Source organism: Mus caroli, chromosome 17, assembly GCF_900094665.2.
Source record: "Mus caroli chromosome 17, CAROLI_EIJ_v1.1, whole genome shotgun sequence".
Taxonomy (NCBI): Eukaryota; Metazoa; Chordata; class Mammalia; order Rodentia; family Muridae; genus Mus; species Mus caroli.
In genome coordinates, this window is record NC_034586.1 from 83,275,076 (window position 1) to 83,294,274 (window position 19,199).

At 45.7% G+C, this 19,199-nt stretch overlaps 1 protein-coding gene across 1 annotated transcript in view; it reads left to right on the top strand.

Moving 5' to 3' along the window:
- The first annotated feature begins 9,578 nt into the window (after positions 1-9,578).
- Msh2 (mutS homolog 2) overlaps positions 9,579-19,199 on the top strand; it is a 51,013-nt gene continuing 41,392 nt past the window's right edge. Inside the window, exons 1-3 of the mRNA XM_021186546.2 lie at positions 9,579-9,847; positions 15,189-15,343; positions 16,776-17,054. Coding sequence (XP_021042205.1) covers positions 9,637-9,847; positions 15,189-15,343; positions 16,776-17,054 — 645 coding nt within the window. The 5' untranslated portion in view covers positions 9,579-9,636. The remainder of the gene's footprint in view (positions 9,848-15,188; positions 15,344-16,775; positions 17,055-19,199) is intronic.

Sequence of the window (19,199 nt, forward strand, 5' to 3'; positions counted from 1 at the left end):
TGGCACTCACTTTGTAGACCAGGCTGGCCTCAAACTCAGAAATCCACCTGCCTCTGCCTCCCGAGTGCTGGGATTAAAGGCATGCGCCACCACGCCCAGCGTTGGCCCTGGTCTTAATTTCAGTCTGATGGTCAAGAGTCAGTCCAAGGGGAGTACTAATGGTCTGTCCCATTGTCCAAGTCACATACAGGAAGACAAACAAAACACACAAAAGACTACAAAGACCGAGACCAGGACCCACCTCCTACGGGACTTCCAACACCAAGAAACAGAATCAGATGGGCACAAAATCTCTCCTCTCCAGGAGGGTTTTAAGTTCCAATGCAACACCCAGATGGGAAATCTCCAGGCGTCCCTGGAGCTCCCTCTGACTTCCTGGGATGTCTCCCAGGGTGGCAGTAGGTTATCCCCTTACATGTCTGTCAATAACCCTCCTTTCCATCCCGGACAAGGAATTCGTTGCTCTCATGAGCAGATGACTGCAAACTGAAAGTACTGAATTCAGACATAGCCTGCAGACAAAGACATAGACAAAAGACAGAATCTTACCCCCAAGAGGGGTCTCTGGTAATTGGGGTGGCCACAAAATCCCAAATGAGGCCCCAACTGAAAGACCCCCGTTTCCAGGAAGAACCTCGCTCAAGTCCCAGGATGAGCCGATGCCCCAGTAACTGGAGAGAAAAGGTTCTTGATGCAATATCACATGAGGTTTATTTGGGAATCAGCATGCTGAGGCTGAGCTCTTAACCCACACAGGGGCAGAGGAAGTCGACGCCCCAGCAGTTGCAGTCGAGGGTTTTTAAAGAATAAACTGCTAAGTGAGGGGAGGATAAGACCACAAAGAATGGGGAAGCTGAGTAAACATCATAAGAATGGGGATGACAAATTACAGCTCATCTCTCACGGAAAGGTTACAGGCTATCTTTGGCAAACATTCTTGGTCCCTTACACAATGAGTCAGGTGCCTTGGTGGGTCACCCAGTGGTCATCGTTCTCTCAGGCTGAAGGCAAAAGAACAAAGAACTCCATGCTGGGCTTTGTTTCTAGGGGTCCAAGAAACACATTGAGTTGAGGTCTTACAGCTTCAAGGTCATCAAAAGCACATCTTGCCTTTGTCTTATTTTTAAAATTTTTTTTGCAAACTGATGCTAAAGGTCAGGCTGCAGTAGATTATCACTGGCATCCAGTCACTTCCAGCTCATATGCCATGGTTAAATGGTGGAACCCCCTAACTAAAGCATGGAATGGTCCAGACCCTGTTTCAATATGGGGGAGAGGTTCTGTTTGTGTTTTTTCACAAAAAGAAGATGGAGCCAGATGGCTGCCTGAAAGATTGGTTTGTCAAGTGGACACAGTTCCTGAGTCCTTCTAGTAAGTATGATTCATTCCAATTATGAAGATGACTAAAAATCTTTATCAGCCAGCTGAGTTAATTTGAATCATAGTCTCCACTATACCTGAGAAGTAACAGATTTTTGTAGCTGCCTGCGGCCACACTAACTGGGTTCCTGAGTGGGAGGCCAGAGATGTATGGAAGGAAACAGCAAGAGAAGTAATGGAGGCCAAGACATGTTTCTGTTCAAGGCCCCCAAAGTTTACTAAGAGTCTGTGTTTATAACGAGGGGAGGCCCATCCCCCGCCAACCCATTCTTGGTGCCTGTTGCCAGCCTGTAGGTGATCTGCCGGGATGCTTTTTCTGGAATATCTCAAGGGCCTCTCAGCAGGTAGCAGTGTCTTGGAGAAGAGCATCAGCAAGTGACAGAACAATAGAGCCATCGAGGTTGGAAGGTTCCACACCCTGGTGGTAGTCTCATACTCAGTGCTAGCATGGTCTGAATCAGCCTGCTTCAAGGCTGGGGGAGGCTACAGTTTTTTCTGTTGATTCTCAAAGCCACTTCCTCCTCCCCCCCTCCCCCCAGGAGACCAGGCCTTGTGTCTGATTGTTGCTAATTTACAACTGAATTGAGTGCTTGGGACATCCTGAAGACAACCTTAATCCTGTTGCTTAAAAGCAACCTTTGACTTTGTGTTTCAAGCAGATCAGTTACCTTCATACAGGTTCACCTTCAGCAAGGGTCAGTCATGGAAGTTATTCATCTATGAAGAGATGCATTGAGTGAATATTGCAGCTTTGGTGTGAATGGGAAAATGGTGTGCTATGAGGGCTGGCAGTCAAAGACGGGCAACTGATGATTCTATGACTCTTTTATCAACCTGAGACAGAGGCATGTGCCAAGAGGCCGTGTTTGTTCAGAATAAACACTGGAAGGTCGTGTTTGTGCAAATAAACACAACCAAGCTATACATGGCCTCCAGGACAGGTAAGATTGAACCTAGGCACACACCACCAGCCACCATAATTCCCAGTTGGGAAATAATAATAATAATAATAATAATAATAGTAATAATAAATTACATAAAAATAATAAGCAAATTTTATGCCCCAGTCCAGCTAATTTTTAATAAATAAAAAGGGAGGAACTGTGCTGTTCCCCCAGCCTTGAGCAGGCTGGCTCAGACCTTGTCTGCCACAGTTTGCCAGCCCACATAGGGTGGAGTCTTCTGACCTAGGTGAAGTCTATTGTCCTGTCAATCAATCTGCAGCATCCTGCAAGAAGCCACTACCTGCTGAGCAGCTGAGCTTGTCTTCCCGACTAGATCCTGGCAAAGTGGGGGATGGGTTTTCCCCCTTTAAAATCTGACCTTAGAATTAAACACCGAGCCTTGATCAGAGAACTTTGTCTTGGCTCGTTATTTCTCTCGCTGTCCTTCCCATCCAACCCCAGCTTTCCTTCTGGAACCCAGTAACCCGTGGCCGCTGGCAGTTACAGATCTCAGGGAGTTTGTCTCCATACTGAGTCCCACACCAGCCAGAGAGCTACTTTTCCCCAGAAATCCTTTCTCAAACCAAACCAAACCAAACAAAAGCATTCTATAGGATTGCAGCAGCAGGGGTGTTGGTGGCCCCATGAACTGGAAGAATCCTGAGGCTGTGAGTGCTAGAGAAAAGCCACCCATGCTACATCAGCTGGAGGGTGCAGTAGCCCCAAACATCGATCAGAACCAGGGAACAACTTTCCCTTGCTGGGCCTCTCTAGCGCCCTCTGCTGATACTGCTTCATATCTACGTGCACATTTGGAATTGGTACATTGAACACACTGAGTTCTGTTCTGAAGCTACCCCTGCTAAGCTGTGTGCCTATGCACACTCAGTACATGCTCTCCAAAGCCTGTCGTGGTGATGTTGCTTCAGTCCCCCACCTAGGATGCTTTCTGTACATTATCTTTGGGGTCTCCTGGCCATTTGTCACTGTATCAATCCTGAAGTGCTAGCGTTTCCAGAACCTGTTCTTTGTTTTGTTTCTCTTGCAGGAGGGTCCTGTCCATCTTGCCTTAGTTATCTAGATAAGTAGATAGCAGATGAACAGTCTCCACGTCTCCTCTTCATCCTGAGTTCCCAATTGTTTCACATAACTAGCCTTTAGTGATCTCATGCCTTCCTCCACAAACCCATTTCCTGTCTTCAGTTTTGGGATTAGACTCAGTCTGCGCATGCATACAGGCCTCTGTGTGTGTGTGTGTGTGTGTGTGTTAGGCAGGTGCTCTACCACTGAGATATAGCCTCTGGCCCCATTTTACCTCAATGGCTTGGTGGCAAAGACCTTCAGGATTTAGGATATAGGCACCAGAAGGTCCCTGTGAAGTTACAACCCCTTTGATATATGTTGTGAACTCCAGGGCTACCTAGTGAGACCTCACCTCCAACACTAAAACCCAGCAAAACAAAATCAAAGATGTATTGGTTGCCTCACCAAGAATCAAGCCCCAAATAGTCTATGACTTACATTATTTTTAGTCACTAGCTCCATTCTTCATCAGGAATTCATGTTCCTTTAATCTGTCTTCACTGATTACTTTGCAATCAATGTATTATTCTCCCTCTTGCTCAAATTCCACATTGACACCAACCAAAATCATTCGCCTAAAGCTTAGCATACCTAAAGCTTAGCATACCGTCTACTGGGAGTTCTGGATATTGAAAACAGACTTTCACAAATTATTCACTATCTAGCTGAGCAGTCTACCAATGGACTACATCCCAACCCCTTCTCAGTTATTTTTTTCCCGTGTGTTTTTGAGACAGGGTCTGACTATGTAGCCCTGGCTGGCCTAAAACTCACTCTGTGGATCAGGCTGGCCTCTTCCTTATAGAGATCTGCCTGCCTCTGCCTCCTGAGTGTTGCTCAGTTAATTTTAGAAATTTATACCATTGGCCCTTTCTTGTGCGTGCAGGACTCGCCAGCAAAGCAGATGCCACACCAGGATCCTTCTGCACATGTTTATTGGGAGAGCTTGATTGCAGAGGCGAAAAGACCCCAAGCCCAGAAATGGTGCTGCTTATATAGGCCTAGAAGAGGTGTGTCTCACACCCGGATTGGTTATGCTTTCCACCTCATTTGCATGTTCCTCATCTGATTGGTTATTCTCTCTCAGTATCTCACTGAGCCTCATTATCATACCTCATTTGCATGTCTCTCATCTGATTGGTTATTCTCTCTCAGTACCTTGCAGAGCCTCATTATCATGCCGGGGGCCAGGCAGTGACTTGGTGAAAACTTTACTGTATATATACACATTGGTTGTTTACCCAGACTTATGAGTGGTGGCCAGAGGTAGCCAGCGCCACCCTGCAACTGCACATGTGGCTTCCCACAGCCCTTTCCCTTCTATTTTTGAGAAGGATCGCTTTAAGTTGCACAGGCAAACTGCAATCCCCTAGCCTCAGCTTTCAGGTGTCTGCCACCAGACCTGATTTACTTATCCCATCTCATGCTGCAGAGTGAGGGACCTAGTTGAATGTCTGGTCTGTATCTTTTCTTGTTTGTTTGTATTGAGATAGGTACAGAATGCCTGCAGGCAGGAAATGGTTGAATCTAACTAAGGTGGCTGCCAAAGCAACCACCGCAGACAACCTCCTCTTCATTATAACCCTACATGCATGTTAAGTGACATGTCCCCAAGTGTACCAGGACAGTTGAAGACAGCTATGGCTGGGGCCAGGGAGAACTTTGTGAAAAGAGGTAGTGTTCAATTTCAAGAGAATTTGTCATTCCCAGAAATATATAGGAATAGTCTTTACCTTCATTTGCCTATCCTTCGCCCATAATTTTGTTTTGTTTTGTTTTGTTTTTTTTGGTTTTTTGAGACAGGGTTTCTCTGTATAGCCCTGGCTGTCCTGGAACTCACTTTGTAGACCAGGCTGGCCTCGAACTCAGAAANCTCTGCCTCCAGAGTTCTAGGATTAAAGGCATGTGCCACCATGCCTGGCCTATAGTTTTTTTAATGCCATATTTTAACTTACTTTTTAGATAAGGTTTCCCTATGTAGCTCTGCATGGACTTCAACTTGCAACAATTCGTCCGTCTTTGCTTCCAGATCACAGGTGTGGACCACTTGCTATTTGTAGGTTTTATTTTATTTTATTTTATTTTATTTTATTTTATTTTATTTTTGAGAAAGGGTCTCATGTCCAGCCCAGTCTGTCCTCAGACTAAGACTTCTGCCTTAGCCTCTGGATGGAGTTGCATGCTCAGCTTCCTCTTGTCCTGTATCTGTAAGCTCCTGGCCCCCAGCTGATTGAGAATCTGGTTCAAGGGGTTTTTCCTGCTCTACTCTTGGGTTTCTGTTTTGTTTGTTTTGAGGCTGGGCACAGATTTGATAAAGTGGCTGAGGGAGGTTAGCCTTGAAAACCTGCTCCACCTGGCCCTATGTCCCAAGTGTTGGGATTACTTCCTGTGTCACCATACCCACCTGCCTTGGTGTGAATCAGGATAGACTTCCTTTTCTAGAATAAAAGGCTCATTCACTGTTCAACTGCCACAGTCTTGCTAGTGATTCTATAACTTCATGAGGAAAAAGAACCCACCTGGAGTTAAAACTAGTAATGATTTATAAAGGGGTTTATCAGCCATCTATACATACATATCATTGGCAAGAAAAAAATGTTGGGGGCTGGAGAGATGGCTCAGTGGTTAAGAGCACTGACTGCTCTTCCAGAGGTCCTGAGTTCATTTCCCAGCAACCACATGGTGGCTCACAACTATCTGTAATGGGATCTGATGCCCTCTTCTGGAGTGTCTGAAGACAGCTACAGTGTGCTCACATAAATAAAATAAATACATCTTTAAAAATAAAAAGAAAGAAAAAATGTTAAAACAACCTCTTAAAACACACACGTGGTTGTAATCCCAACACTTCAGAAAGATGACAACAGGGCAGGAGGTGAGCCCTGGCTATATATGGCCAACAGGGCAGGAGGTGAGCCCTGGCTATATACGGCCAACCTGGGTTGCTATTATTTAAGACTGGCCACTTTTCTATGCCAAGGCTGACAGCCAGCTCATGTTCTTCATTTTGTATCCATTAACTTCAGAAATGGTGATAAAATGTCCCCAAGCAGTAGCCATATGTGAAGTTAAAAACCTGTCAGACAAACTAGTAAATATGTTTGTTAGTCAATATTATTACAGATAAATGTGTGAGTATTCACCCCAGGCCTTTTTAGGTGTGTAGTAAATAAAGAGACAGGTACCCAGACTCCTGGGACCTCAGAAGAAATGCAGCTAGTTACAACCCGGGGAACTGAGCAGGCTTTCCAGCGAAGGGATTTGGACCGAGGATTGAAAGATGACCAGACGTTTCTGACAGAAAGGTCAAAAGAGGGCCATTCCAGAGCAGAAGGTCAAGTGTACACAGAGGCCTCAGGTTGCAAGACAAACTAAGTTCATGGTCCCTGATTGGTGTCAGGGAAATAGGCCTGCATGTTCAAGCGTCAGGAAATGTGGCTGGAGAGGGCAGTCTGCAGTTAGATTGTCTACATTTCTTTGTTTTCCAAGTATGTGGCTATTAGCCTGTGGGCTAGTAGTGTCTAAATTTGGCTGTCAGAAATACCCTGGAAACTCCTTAAAGACACTGGGAAAGGCCAGGTATGGTGGTTCATGCCTGTAACCCCAGTTTATGGTCGTTCTCAGCTATGTACTGAATTTGAAGTCATCCAGAGCTACACATAGTCTTGTCCAAACAAAACTAAACAAAACAACAACAAAACCCACAGAGTAATGGGGTGGGGAGTGTCAAGCACAGTGGACCCTCGCCTCCTTCAGGTCTTTATCCCATAGAATTTAACCCACTATCAATACAAAACACAGCCTCACGTCAAAGGGACCAAGAGATAGTTTATTTTGGTGTCAAATATAGGCGACTGTGGCCTAGAAACACTGGAGGCATTTAGGCCTCTACTTATCTCCCCCTCCCTCTCCCTGCCTCCTGTCTCTCTCTGTCTCTGTCTCTCTCTCCGTTTTTCTATTCCCTCAATTCCCCTCCCCAGGCCCTGAATAAACTATATTCTATACTCTACCACCATGTATCTGGTCCCTCAGGGGGAAGGGATGCCTCAGCATAGGCCCACAGAGGCACCCCCTTCCCCCACACCTTACCTCACCTATACCAAGCATATTCCATCTTATCTTTTTATAAAACACAACAAGCACAGTCTAGGTTATTCCAAATACCATGTTCCAACATGATACCAGTTTCATTTTTATTAATTAAATTAATAATTTATTTCTGCTTTGTGTATATTTGTGCTCACATCCATAAGTACATGAGTCCCATCTCGTGGGGGTGTGGAAGTCTGAGGATAACTTGTGGGAGTTGGTCCTCTCTACTTTTAGGCCCCTAGACCTTAGCACAACTGACTCCATGATGGAAGTACTATTCAGGCTGTAAAACTCAGCACACAGACAGCACCACCTGCCAAAACTAAAATAAAAGCCCAATTCATCAAAAGTCCATAGTTCTGGTAAAGTTTCTACATGTCCTAATGTTGCTTTTTTTTTTTTTTTTAGTTCCACTTCTGGTTAACTGTTCTTGTTAATTGAAGTATGACAACCCAGGATATATATATATCCTGGTAGTAGTTACTGGCCAAGTAATAAAGCTGTCCTATTGGCTTAAACCTGTGTACAAGTTGTTTTCTCTGGTGGATACCACACAATAGGTCCAGGCATGGAATCCAGGGCATCAGGCTTGGTATCCATGCCTTTACCCAGAGCCATCTCAATGGCCGTCAAGAAATTGTATAGAAACAGAACAAAGAAAGTTTTAAATCAAGACTGTAGAAACTAAGGGGTCTGTACAAAGACTATACTTGATAATCACAAGGCTGTTAAGGTAAACACAGAGGTGGGCAAGAGTAGCTCTTTAGGGGACTACAATTAGCTCAAGATAATTTGGCTCAGGGCTTGCAATATTTCAGCTCCCTACAATCACATCTTAATCAGTTAATTAGCCCTAAAGAATGTTTATAACCCTGCAGTTTTTCCTGTCGGTTTACACCTCTTAGTCTCCATCTTTCTGTGTGTTTACCTACTTCTAAAACAGTGTACAGTCTGCATCCATTCACTAGCACGTAAGAAAAACCAGATGTAACCTCCCCCGCCCCCAGCCTTTTCTTCATTGAGACAGGGTCTTGCTACACAGAACTCCAAAGCAGGATGTTTATTTATTTAGAACTCCAAAGCAGGATATTTACTTATTTATTTATTTAGGATGCAGTCTCTGGTAGCCCAAATTGACCTCCAGCTACGTAACCAAGGATAATACTGTACTGCGTTTCTTGCTAGACCCACTTTTACCTTTTGGCCCTTCTGACCTCCTGAGAGCTGGGGTTTCAAGTGTGTGCCATCATACTCGTTTCTACATTATATATATATATATATATATTTTTTTTTTTTTCTTTAAATTAAGAAGTGTCTGTACCTGACCTCCTCCACCCATACAGAGAATCTGGAGTTGCCAGTTATGATGAGCTACACCAGTGATGGGGACTGAACTCAAGGTAGGCGGCTATGAAAACATTAGGAAGTTAGGAATCTGCTGAGCCCCCAATGTGTCCTTTGTTTGTTTGTTTATTAATTACCAGACAAGGTTTCTCTGTGTAGTCCTGACTACCCTGGAACTCGATTGGTAGATCTGGTTGGCCCCAGAGGCCTCCCGAATGCTTGGATTAAGGGCATGTGCCACCATGCTCGGCTTGCCAAGTGTCTATTGGATGAATTTGTCAACCAAACTGGGTCAGCAAGAGGCTGTGCAGAATAAACCTGAAATCTTACCTATGGCAGTTTGCACTGCAAGTGTATATCGCACACTCAAGGCTGGGTGGGGGAAAAAGGATAGTTCTTTGTTTACAAGTTCTTTGTGATTTCACTCTTACGTTTCCGGTCATTTGATAAAACAAATTCCTAGCTGACCCCGCCTAGCACAGCTACCCACCCACCAGGCACCAGGCAGTGCGAACTTGAAAGCGCAGCCTCTGGAGGGCTTGCAAGGCTGCAGAAGTCGGACGCATGCGCAGTAGCTAGAGTCCTAGAGTTCGCGGGAAGCTGGGGCCTTGCTCGCTTATGATTGGCTACCGCGGTAGACTCCCACCCACCGAGGCGCAGCGCTGCCTGGTGATTGGGCGAGCCCACAGAGGCCGGACGCGGTTTAGGGGGCGAGGTTGGGGAGGCGGGAAACGACGCGGCCAGCGCAGGGTCGCGCTGTGCTCTTCTGGTGTTGGTGTGGAGCGGCTCGGAAATGGCGGTGCAGCCTAAGGAGACGCTGCAGTTGGAAGGCGCGGCCGAGGCGGGCTTCGTGCGCTTCTTTGAGGGCATGCCGGAGAAGCCGAGCACCACGGTGCGCCTCTTCGACCGCGGCGACTTTTACACGGCGCACGGAGAGGACGCGCTGCTGGCGGCCCGCGAGGTGTTCAAGACCCAGGGCGTGATCAAGTACATGGGGCCGGCAGGTGAGGGCAGCCGCGGCGGCCGGGCCCGGGCCGGCTCGGGGATCGCGTTGCCGGAAACCTGGGCGCATGCAGCGGTGGGGCAGCGGCGGAGCGCCCCGCCCGAGAGAGGTGCCTGCCGGGGCCACGCGCTTAGCATCTTGTTTTGGTTCGCTTCCGCACGGTGCGCTGGGCGGCTGCACACCGCCGAGACCAGGCTGTCCTCGGACGCCTCGAGTTCCAGCCTCCCAAGTTGATAGGATTAGAGTCTTGTGTCACCATGGGTACCTCCAAATCAATAACAGCCCGCAGCCTAGGAGCGAGGAGTGGAGGGCGTTTTGGGAGCTTCCTTTAAGACACCCTCATTTGCCAATAGGCTGTGTTTTGTTTTGTTTTTTTAAACCGTCCCGCTTGAGAACCTGGGATGGACCATTGCTGAAGGGCAGTATTATCAAGTGGTCAGGACCTAGGATTTGTCCTGGAGCTGAACTGCCCGGATTTCAGTTGCGGATCCCCTACTGTTGGCTGAATGCGGTTGAGCTAGTTGGAAAGCTGTGCTCAGCTAGCTTGCTTGCTTTCTTTCTTTCTTTCTTTCTTTCTTTCTTTCTTTCTTTCTTTCTTTCTTTCTTTCCCACCTTGGCTCTCACCACTCAGCATCATCTCTCCCCAAAAGGCTTCAGAACTCATTTGTGGCCTAGGAAGATTAATTTGATCACCATAATAGCCCCTCCCCCACCCACCCCCATTGCTTTTTCTTTCAATTACATTGAATTTCCATTATATCATACCTTGGAGTTGTGAGTTCTAATTTTTTTTTTTTTTTTTTTGGGTTTTCGAGACAGGGTTTCTCTGTGTAGCTCTGGCTGTCCTAGAACTCACTCTGTAGACCAGGCTGGCCTCGAACTCAGAAATCCACCTGCCTCTGCCTCCCAAGTGCTGGGATTAAAAACAAGCGCTACCACCACCCAGCATGAGTTCTAATTCTTTATGCTGTTATATGCAAATGGATAGCTCTGTCGTATTTCTGCCTGGTCTGTGCTAGGTAGTAGTCTGCTGCAACCTTCACAACCAGTTGAATTTGTTTTTGTTAGACAGCTATTCTTTATCTTGAGTTAAAGAGTGAGGCACACACACACAAGAAATGTTGTGTCCATTATTACTCTTCTCTCACAATCTTCCCAGTCCTGACCTCTAGTTTTCCTTCTCTGGATATTCTGGGATATAACATGTAAATGAAGAGTTTTCAAGGCTTATCTGTGTCATCAGCGTTTCATTCCTTTTGGTTGCTAAGTAATTGTGTGGATTTCCCACTTTTCATTTAGCTCCTTGTCTGTGGAGTTTGTTTTGGCTCGGTTTCTGGAGACAAGGTCTCACTATTTAGCCTTGGTTGACCTGGAACTCAGTAGGTTTACCAGGTTGTCACTTACACTGCCAGTGCCTCCTGGGAATACAGGCTTTCACCACTTTGCCCAGCTGAGCTGTTACTGGAACCTACATTTCCTCGAATCTGTACCCGGTCCTCCCAACAGTGCAGTGAACAGTAAGCTCTTGGCAGCTTTCTGGATCGCAGCCCATGGGCGTGGGTAGGGTTCTGTTGGTTTTTCATAGTTCTCTGGAGCTCGCATCTGGTGGTATCCCTTTCCTGACATTTTACCTGCATGATTGGGGTCATGTAAAGATGTGTTATTCTAAAGCCCTGTGATTTAGAGAGAGCCTCCTGCCTGAGCCTCCCGGGTTCAGATGCTGCAGTTCCATGCGTGCATCTTCATATTACAGGGTCCAACCCTTCTCTCCTATGTCCCACTTCCTGGCACAGTCGGATGCACATAGGGGTTCCATGTCATTCTCAAGAGACTCTCGTGTGAACGTGAATCTGCTCCTTCTGTGGGTCATGTCACAGCAGAAAAGTCCTGTTTCGCAGACAAGGCCCTCAGATGCTTGTCATCAGGTGTGCACGGCCTCTCAGTGGGTCACACGTGTGCTGCCTTCTAGAGAAATGGCCCCTTCCTTCAGAGGATAACCAGCAAACTTTTTTTGAGATGGGTCTACATTGGTTAAGCACAGGATGGCCTCTGGCTTCAGACCTTAGCCTCCCTGGTGGGTACCACCTTACCTATCTGGGAAGTCACTGTATTTCTGTGGTGCTAGGGATAGAAGAGGGCACTCGTCTCATTTACCTCTCTGCTCCTGGGTCTTAGTAACACATTTAATAATGAGTTCCAGTTAGTAAAAGGACCAAGAAACAGTTCTCTGGGTTCTAGCTAATGCCAGATAGATACCATTGCTGTGTACTATAGTTACACACAAGAGCAGAGAAGCCAGACGTGGTGGCGAATACCTTTAATCCCAGCACAGGGGTAGGTGGATCTCTGAGATCAAGGCCAGCCTGGTCCACCTAGAAGAGTTTAGGACAGCCAGGGCTATATAGAGAAACCCTGTCTCAACACCATCCCCACCCTCCACCCCCAACCCTCTTCTCCCACCCCCCCAAAAAAAATCCTTCAAACTGAAAAACACTAACTACAAAAAGGAACAGAGAGGGGCTTGTACATCTGAGAGGGCTTCGTGAAGTGAGGAGCCGTTAATGCAGTGAGTGTTTTAGCAGCCCTGTCCTGACCGGATGCTTCTGGCACGTGCTGTGGGTTGGTTCAGCAGCTGTCCCAGAATTCATCCAGACCATCTTCCCTCAGCGTGATATTTTTTACCAAATAAGACTTTGCATTTTAGTTTCTAAATTGAGAGCTGATATATTTTTATTTTACTTTATTTTTTGCTTTTCACACAGCGTCTTAGTGTTTAGCCTTGGCTGGCTGGGAACTTACCGTGACTCACAGAGACCCACCTGCCTCTCTGTCTTCCCAGTGTTAGGGCATTCGCCCTCAGACTGACCTCTTAGACATTTATGTACTGGATTTTATATGAATGTGTTTTGTCTGAGTGTCTGTGCATGTATGTCTGCCTGGTGCCCAGGGAGGTCAGAAGAAAGCCTAAAAATAGATGTAAGTGGCCATGTGGGTGCTGGGACAATTGAGTTTTTGTTTTGTTTTGGTTTTTTTGTTTGTTTGTTTTAAAAGATTATTTATTATATGTAAGTACACTGTAGCTGTCTTCAGACACTTCAGAAAAGGGCGTCAGATCTCATTACGGATGGTTGTGAGCCACCATCTGGTTGCTGGGATTTGAACTCAGGACCTTTGGAAGAGCAGCCAGTGCTCTTAACCACTGATCCATCTCGCCAGCCCGAAAATTGAGTTTTTATTCCAGTGGTTGGTGTGGTGATTTTATCTGTGTGTGGAGAGATTGACTTTATGTGTATGGATGGCTTCTCTGATGCTTCTCTGCACCATGTGCGCGAATCTAGAAGAGGGCAGAGTTCCTTGGAACTGAAATACTTCCTGCTAAATCAGGGTCTCATCCTTGGTACTATTTGCATTTTAATGAATAAATCATTCATTTCTTGTGAGCCTTTCTGTTCTAATCAGCTTCTTGCGCCTGTCCTCTAGATCCCAAAGTGCTATTGTTCCCTCATGACAGCTTATGTGTCTCCCAGAATTATTATACGTCCCCCCCAAGAGGAGCAGAATCACGCCCAGTTGAGATATAGATGAGAAAGTTTGGAAATTTTTAAAAAAATGTATGTGTGAGTTGTGTCTGCATGTCTGCATGTATGCGTATCGTGTGTGTCTGGTCCCCACAAAGGCCAGAAGAGGGCATCTGATCCCCTAAAACCAGAGCTACAGATGGTTGTGAGCCACCATGTGGGTGCTGGGAATTGAGCTCAGACCCTCTGCAAGAGCAGCAAGTGTTCTTAACCACTAGGCCATCTTTCCGGCCCCTGGAAACTCTTGCTTTATTATGTTCTTTTTCTTTTTCTTTTTTTCTTGAATCAGAGTCTTGCTGTGTACTGCCTGGCCTGGACCTGGATCTAGCCTAAACCAGCTTGGCCTTTCACTTATAGAGGTCTTGTCTGTCGATGCTTTGACTGTAAAGACACCCAGCTTCCTGAGGACTCTGTTGACTGTAGGAAAGTAGATTGCACATAACCAAAGAGGGAGGCAGTCTGGTTGTTTATTAAATCACACCCATGAGAGAATTTGGTTTTAGAATCTTTGCAACACACTGGGAACCCTGAGCATTTACAGGTTTCATTGTCAAGCCTGGCAATGCTGAGGAGATTGGCTAGATCACTAGACATAACTGCCAGTACACAGAAGGTTCTGTGTGGTTGGAGCAAGCTCCCTGGTTATAGGGAACTGTGTGTGTATCCATGGTGATAGGGGAACAGGGTGTGTATCATGGTGATAGGGGGACAGTGTGTGTATCCATGGTGATAGGGGACAGTGTGTGTATCCATGGTGACAGGGGACACTGTGTGTATCCATGGTGATAGGAGACAGTGTGTGTATCCATGGTGATAGAGGACAGTGTGTGTATCCATGGTGATGGGGACAGCGTGTGTACTGTGTGAGTGTATAAAAGGGAAAGTAATTATTTACATATGCTAGCAAATATAGTCTGAAACTCCCAGCCTGTCACTGGTAAGCTGCTGGTTAGGGACAGTGCTGAAAGGGAGACTTGTCTTGTTTGAACCTTGAGTTCTGTTTACGAGTGGAGTATGACTAGATGTCTTTTTGTGTTGTGTTCCTGAGAAGCCAACCCAAGCTGTCACACATGCTGGGAAGGTGCTTTAATGTTGAGCAAAACCCAGCCCTGAGCAGTTTCAGAGTCCTTTGTAAAATGTACTTTGTTTTGTTTTTTTGCTTTGATTTTTTGTTCTGTTTTGTTTGGTTTTTTGAGACAGGGTTTCTCTGTATAGCCCTGGCTGTCCTGGAACTCACTTTGTAGACCAGGCTGGCCTTGAACTCAGAAATCTGCCTGCCTCTGCCTCCCAAGAGCTGGGATTAAAGGCCCGCGCCACCCTGCCCGGCCTTGTAAATTCTTTTTATTCATCTCTTTTGTGTGTTATGTATATGGGTGAACACAGTGCAGTAGGTATGCAGGAATCAGGCCTTTTCTTCTACCTGAGAGGTCTGAGTGACTGAACTCAGATTAGGAAGCTTTTACTCACAGCAGTTACCTTGACAACCCCACGCTTACTGGCTTTGAGACTGTATCTTCTCTGTAGTCCAGGCTGCCCTCAAACTCCTCCTGATCTGAAGTTATGCCCCTGCCTCAGACTTCCAAGTGGCTAGACTGCTGCTATGCCCCGTTGTACATACGTAGTATTTGTCCATTCAGCAGTTTGTTGGAAGGTTGGCCTGCTGAGGAAATGCAAGTCTGGGCTAATTTGTGAAGTTCTCGAACATGTATTACCTCACAGCCTCATCTTTAACATTTAACTTTGTTCATTTGTTGTTTATTTCAGGGAGTAAGACCCTGCAGAGTGTTGTGCTTAGCAAGATGAACTTTGAGTCTTTTGTGAAAGATCTTCTTCTGGTTCGTCAGTACCGAGTTGAAGTTTATAAGAATAAAGCTGGAAATAAGGCGTCGAAGGAGAACGAATGGTGTCTGGCGTTTAAGGTGGCTAGTTTCCTTTTGAATGTTTGTTTTAGAAAATTAAATTCAGAGCATGTCTTACTATATTAACTAGGTTGTGACAGCAAAATGCCTTGAGAAATTTTGATAGTGTTGGGTTTCTAAAAGTTATAGTTTAATCACAGTTTAGAAATTCAGTAGTCTATCTATATAAAATGTTTTGAACACGCCAAACCTTGCCTCACTGTTCCTGAAATACAACATTAGATGATAACCTGGACATAAATATTATAATTTAAAAAAGATTGGTTTTAGTTATCTTTTTAATTAAAAAATTACTTATTTTCATGTGTACTGGGTCTGCATGTCTGTCTGTGTACCACTTGCATGCCTGTTGCTAGAGGGAGGAGACCAGAGAGGGCCTTGGATCCCTTGGGATTGCAGTTAGACTTGTGAGCTAGATTCTAGAACACCACCCAGTGTTCTTAATCTCTGCGCTGTCTTTCTGCCTCCAGTTTGTTGTTTTTAGTTTTTTTCTTTTTCTTTGGAGGCAAAGTCTCCCTGTGTCCTCAGGATGGCCCAGGGTTCTTGGCAATCCTTGGAAAATGGCTGTCTTGTTGTGCAGGTGGCGCATGCCTTTGATCCCCACACTTGAGAGGCAAAGGCAGGCTGATCTAGACCAGCCTAGTCTATATATATGGAGAACTACACAGAGAAACCCTGTTTTGAAAGCTAAAAACAATCAACAACAACAACAAAAAAACAAAAACAAAGAAAAATGCCCAACTCAGCTTCTCAAGGTGAGGAATTAAAGGAAGCTAATTTTTCTTGAGTCTGGTGTCATCGATCGTCCTGCCTCTGCTTCTCCAGTGCTGATGTGATTACAGCTCTGCCACACTTGCCTTTCTTGGCCTTTTTCATATGTGAAGTATGTCAGACAGGTTTTACTGTCCCTAATGTCTCATTTATAGGAACATTTGTGACTGTGAGCACATTTCTTAGTCCACACCTTTAACGAGCGATATAGCGTCACACAAGCCTGGAGGGTGCTTTGGCCTTTGAGATAGCATCCTCCTGTGGCCCACGCTGGCCTTGATTGGACCCTGACATTCTGTCTCAGTCTCTTGTGTGCTGGGAGGCTTGAAAATCAGTTTGGCAGAATAGTTTCTCTGTGTGGTCTTGGCTGTCCTGGAACTCACTCTGTGGACCAGGCTGGCCTCAAACCACAGAGATCTGCCTCCCTCTGCCTCTCGAGTGCTAGGATTAATGGCATGCACCACCATTGCCCGTCTCTGGAGAAATCGGTAACTGCAAAAGGAAGAGAGGGTCTTTAAAGCACATGTAGTAATAATTGAAAATAGACTGACCGGCATGATTTTGTAAAAAAAAATACAAAATTAATTGATTGGATCATTATTCACTTGCAAAACTTAACTATGTCCAATATTCCTTAAAAACTGTTTTTGTTTTTGCTCAGGCTTCTCCCGGCAATCTTTCTCAGTTTGAAGACATCCTGTTTGGTAACAATGACATGTCATCTTCCGTTGGCGTTATGGGTATTAAAATGGCTGTGGTTGATGGTCAAAGACAGGTTGGAGTTGGGTATGTGGATTCCACCCAGAGGAAGCTGGGCTTGTGTGAGTTCCCTGAGAATGATCAATTCTCCAATCTCGAGGCTCTTCTGATTCAGATTGGACCAAAGGAATGCGTTCTACCTGGAGGAGAGACTACTGGAGACATGGGGAAACTGAGGCAGGTAAGGGCATTCAGTCTAGGAACATCCTTCATTTAAAATACCCCTTCCCCTGTATTTCCTTGAACCTAGGGCCTCTAGAATGCAAGGCCAGTGCTCTAGCACTGAGCTCTGGATGCTAGGCCAGGGCTGTACCACTGAGCTCTGGATGCAAGGCCAGGGCTCTAGCACTGAGCTTTGGATGCAAGGCCAGGGCTGTACCACTGAGCTCTGGATGCTAGGCCAGGGCTCTAGCACTGAGCTCTGGATGCTAGGCCAGGGCTCTAGCACTGAGCTCTGGATGCTAGGCCAGGGCTGTACCACTGAGCTCTGGATGCTAGGCCAGGGCTGTACCACTGAGCTCTGGATGCTAGGCCAGGGCTCTAGCACTGAGCTCTGGATGCTAGGCCAGGGCTCTAGCACTGAGCTGTGGTTCCAACTGATGATGCTTTTCATTTATCAGGGGAAAAAAACAGTTTTAATTCTAATTAAAATAATGTTTTATTTTGAGGACAATCTTGATTCTTAACTTTGAAAGAACTTGGCATTNTTTTTTTTTTTTTTTTTAAGATTTATTTATTTATTATATGTAAGTACACTGTAGCTGTCTTCAGACTCTCCAGAAGAGGGCGTCAGATCTCGTTGTGGGTGGTTGTGAGGCACCATGTGGTTGCTGGGATTTGAACTCTGGACCTTCGGAAGAGCAGTCGGGTGCTCTTACCCACTGAGCCATCTCACCAGCCCCGAACTTGGCATTCTTAAGTCATCACGACAAGTGTTTGTATAAGACTTGCTGAGGTGGCTCAGCAGTGAAGAGCACACTGGCTGCTCTTGCAGAGGTCCTGAGTTCAGTTCCCAGCAACCACATGGTGGCTCACAACCATCTATGATGGGATCCGATGCCCTCTTCTGTCTGATGCCATCTTCTGTCACGCAGGCATATGTGCAAATAGTGTTCATAGACTTGAATACATAAATCTTAAAAAGAACTTGTTTTTCGTTTAGTCTTTTCTTCTGTCTTCACTCCAGGAGAATAGTTGTAGTAACTGTTAGCTGTATTTGGCATGTTTATCAGACATTAAATACTTACGATATTTATTTCGTATTTTGTTGGCGATCTTGGCCAGGCGTGTGCTAAGCAGGTAGGTATCACTGAACTATATCAACCCAAACCTAGAATTTTTCTTTAAGTTTCTAGGGTTTTTTTTTTTTTTTTTTGAGTCATTTTCTTACTTGACAGCCCAGGTTGGCTTAGAACTCACAGCCGTCCTGCCTCAGCAGCCTGAGTTCTAGGATGACTTGAGTGCTACCACAGATGGCTCCTGTTTCCCTTTTAAAATTTAACCTTTACGGAACTTTTTGTCTATGTTGTGTGTGTACGTGTATTTATTATTTTAGATTTGCAGCCAAACCTGGCCTTGAACTTAAAAAACAAAAGGAGATTTATTTTCCCCAGAGATTTATTTTCCTCACTGTGTAGCCGTGGCTGTCCCGAAACTCACTTCGTAGACCAGGATAACCTTGAACTCAGATCTGCCTGCCTCTGCTTCCCAAGCCTTGGAATTAAAGCTGTGCACTACCATACCCAGCTAAAAATGTGTGAGTGTTTTGCTTACGTGTGTATATGTGTACCACATGAATGTCTGGCATCCATGGAAGTCAGAAGAAGGTATTGGGTCTCGGAACTAAAGTTACAGATGGGTTGGGAGCCCCCAGGTGGGTGCTGGGAGAGGAGGCAGTGCTTTTAACTGCTAAGCCATCTTCAAGTCCCGCAGATACTTTTTAAGACACGTTCTGTCTGCTAACTCACTGGCCATGCTGGCCTGCTTCTAACTGGCAGTCCTCATGTCTCTTCCTCCTAGGGCTAGGAGTACAGGGATGGACTTCCGTGCCCACCTGATAGTACTGGGCACTGATAAGGTTCCCAGCATGGCAGGCAAGTTCTCTAGTACTGCACTTACCCCTAGCCATGCCTCCCCTCCCTCCCAAGGGTCTCAACATGGCATTCAAACTCTTCTCTAAACGTTTCAGCTTCTTGGTTGGATTAAAGGTGTGCAGCATCGCAACAAGCAAGAAACTTTTTTTGAAACTTTCATTTAGTCATAACTTTAAAATTGAATTCAAAGTTCACAGTTTTTTTTTTTTTTTAAATGAGTGACACTGTAGATT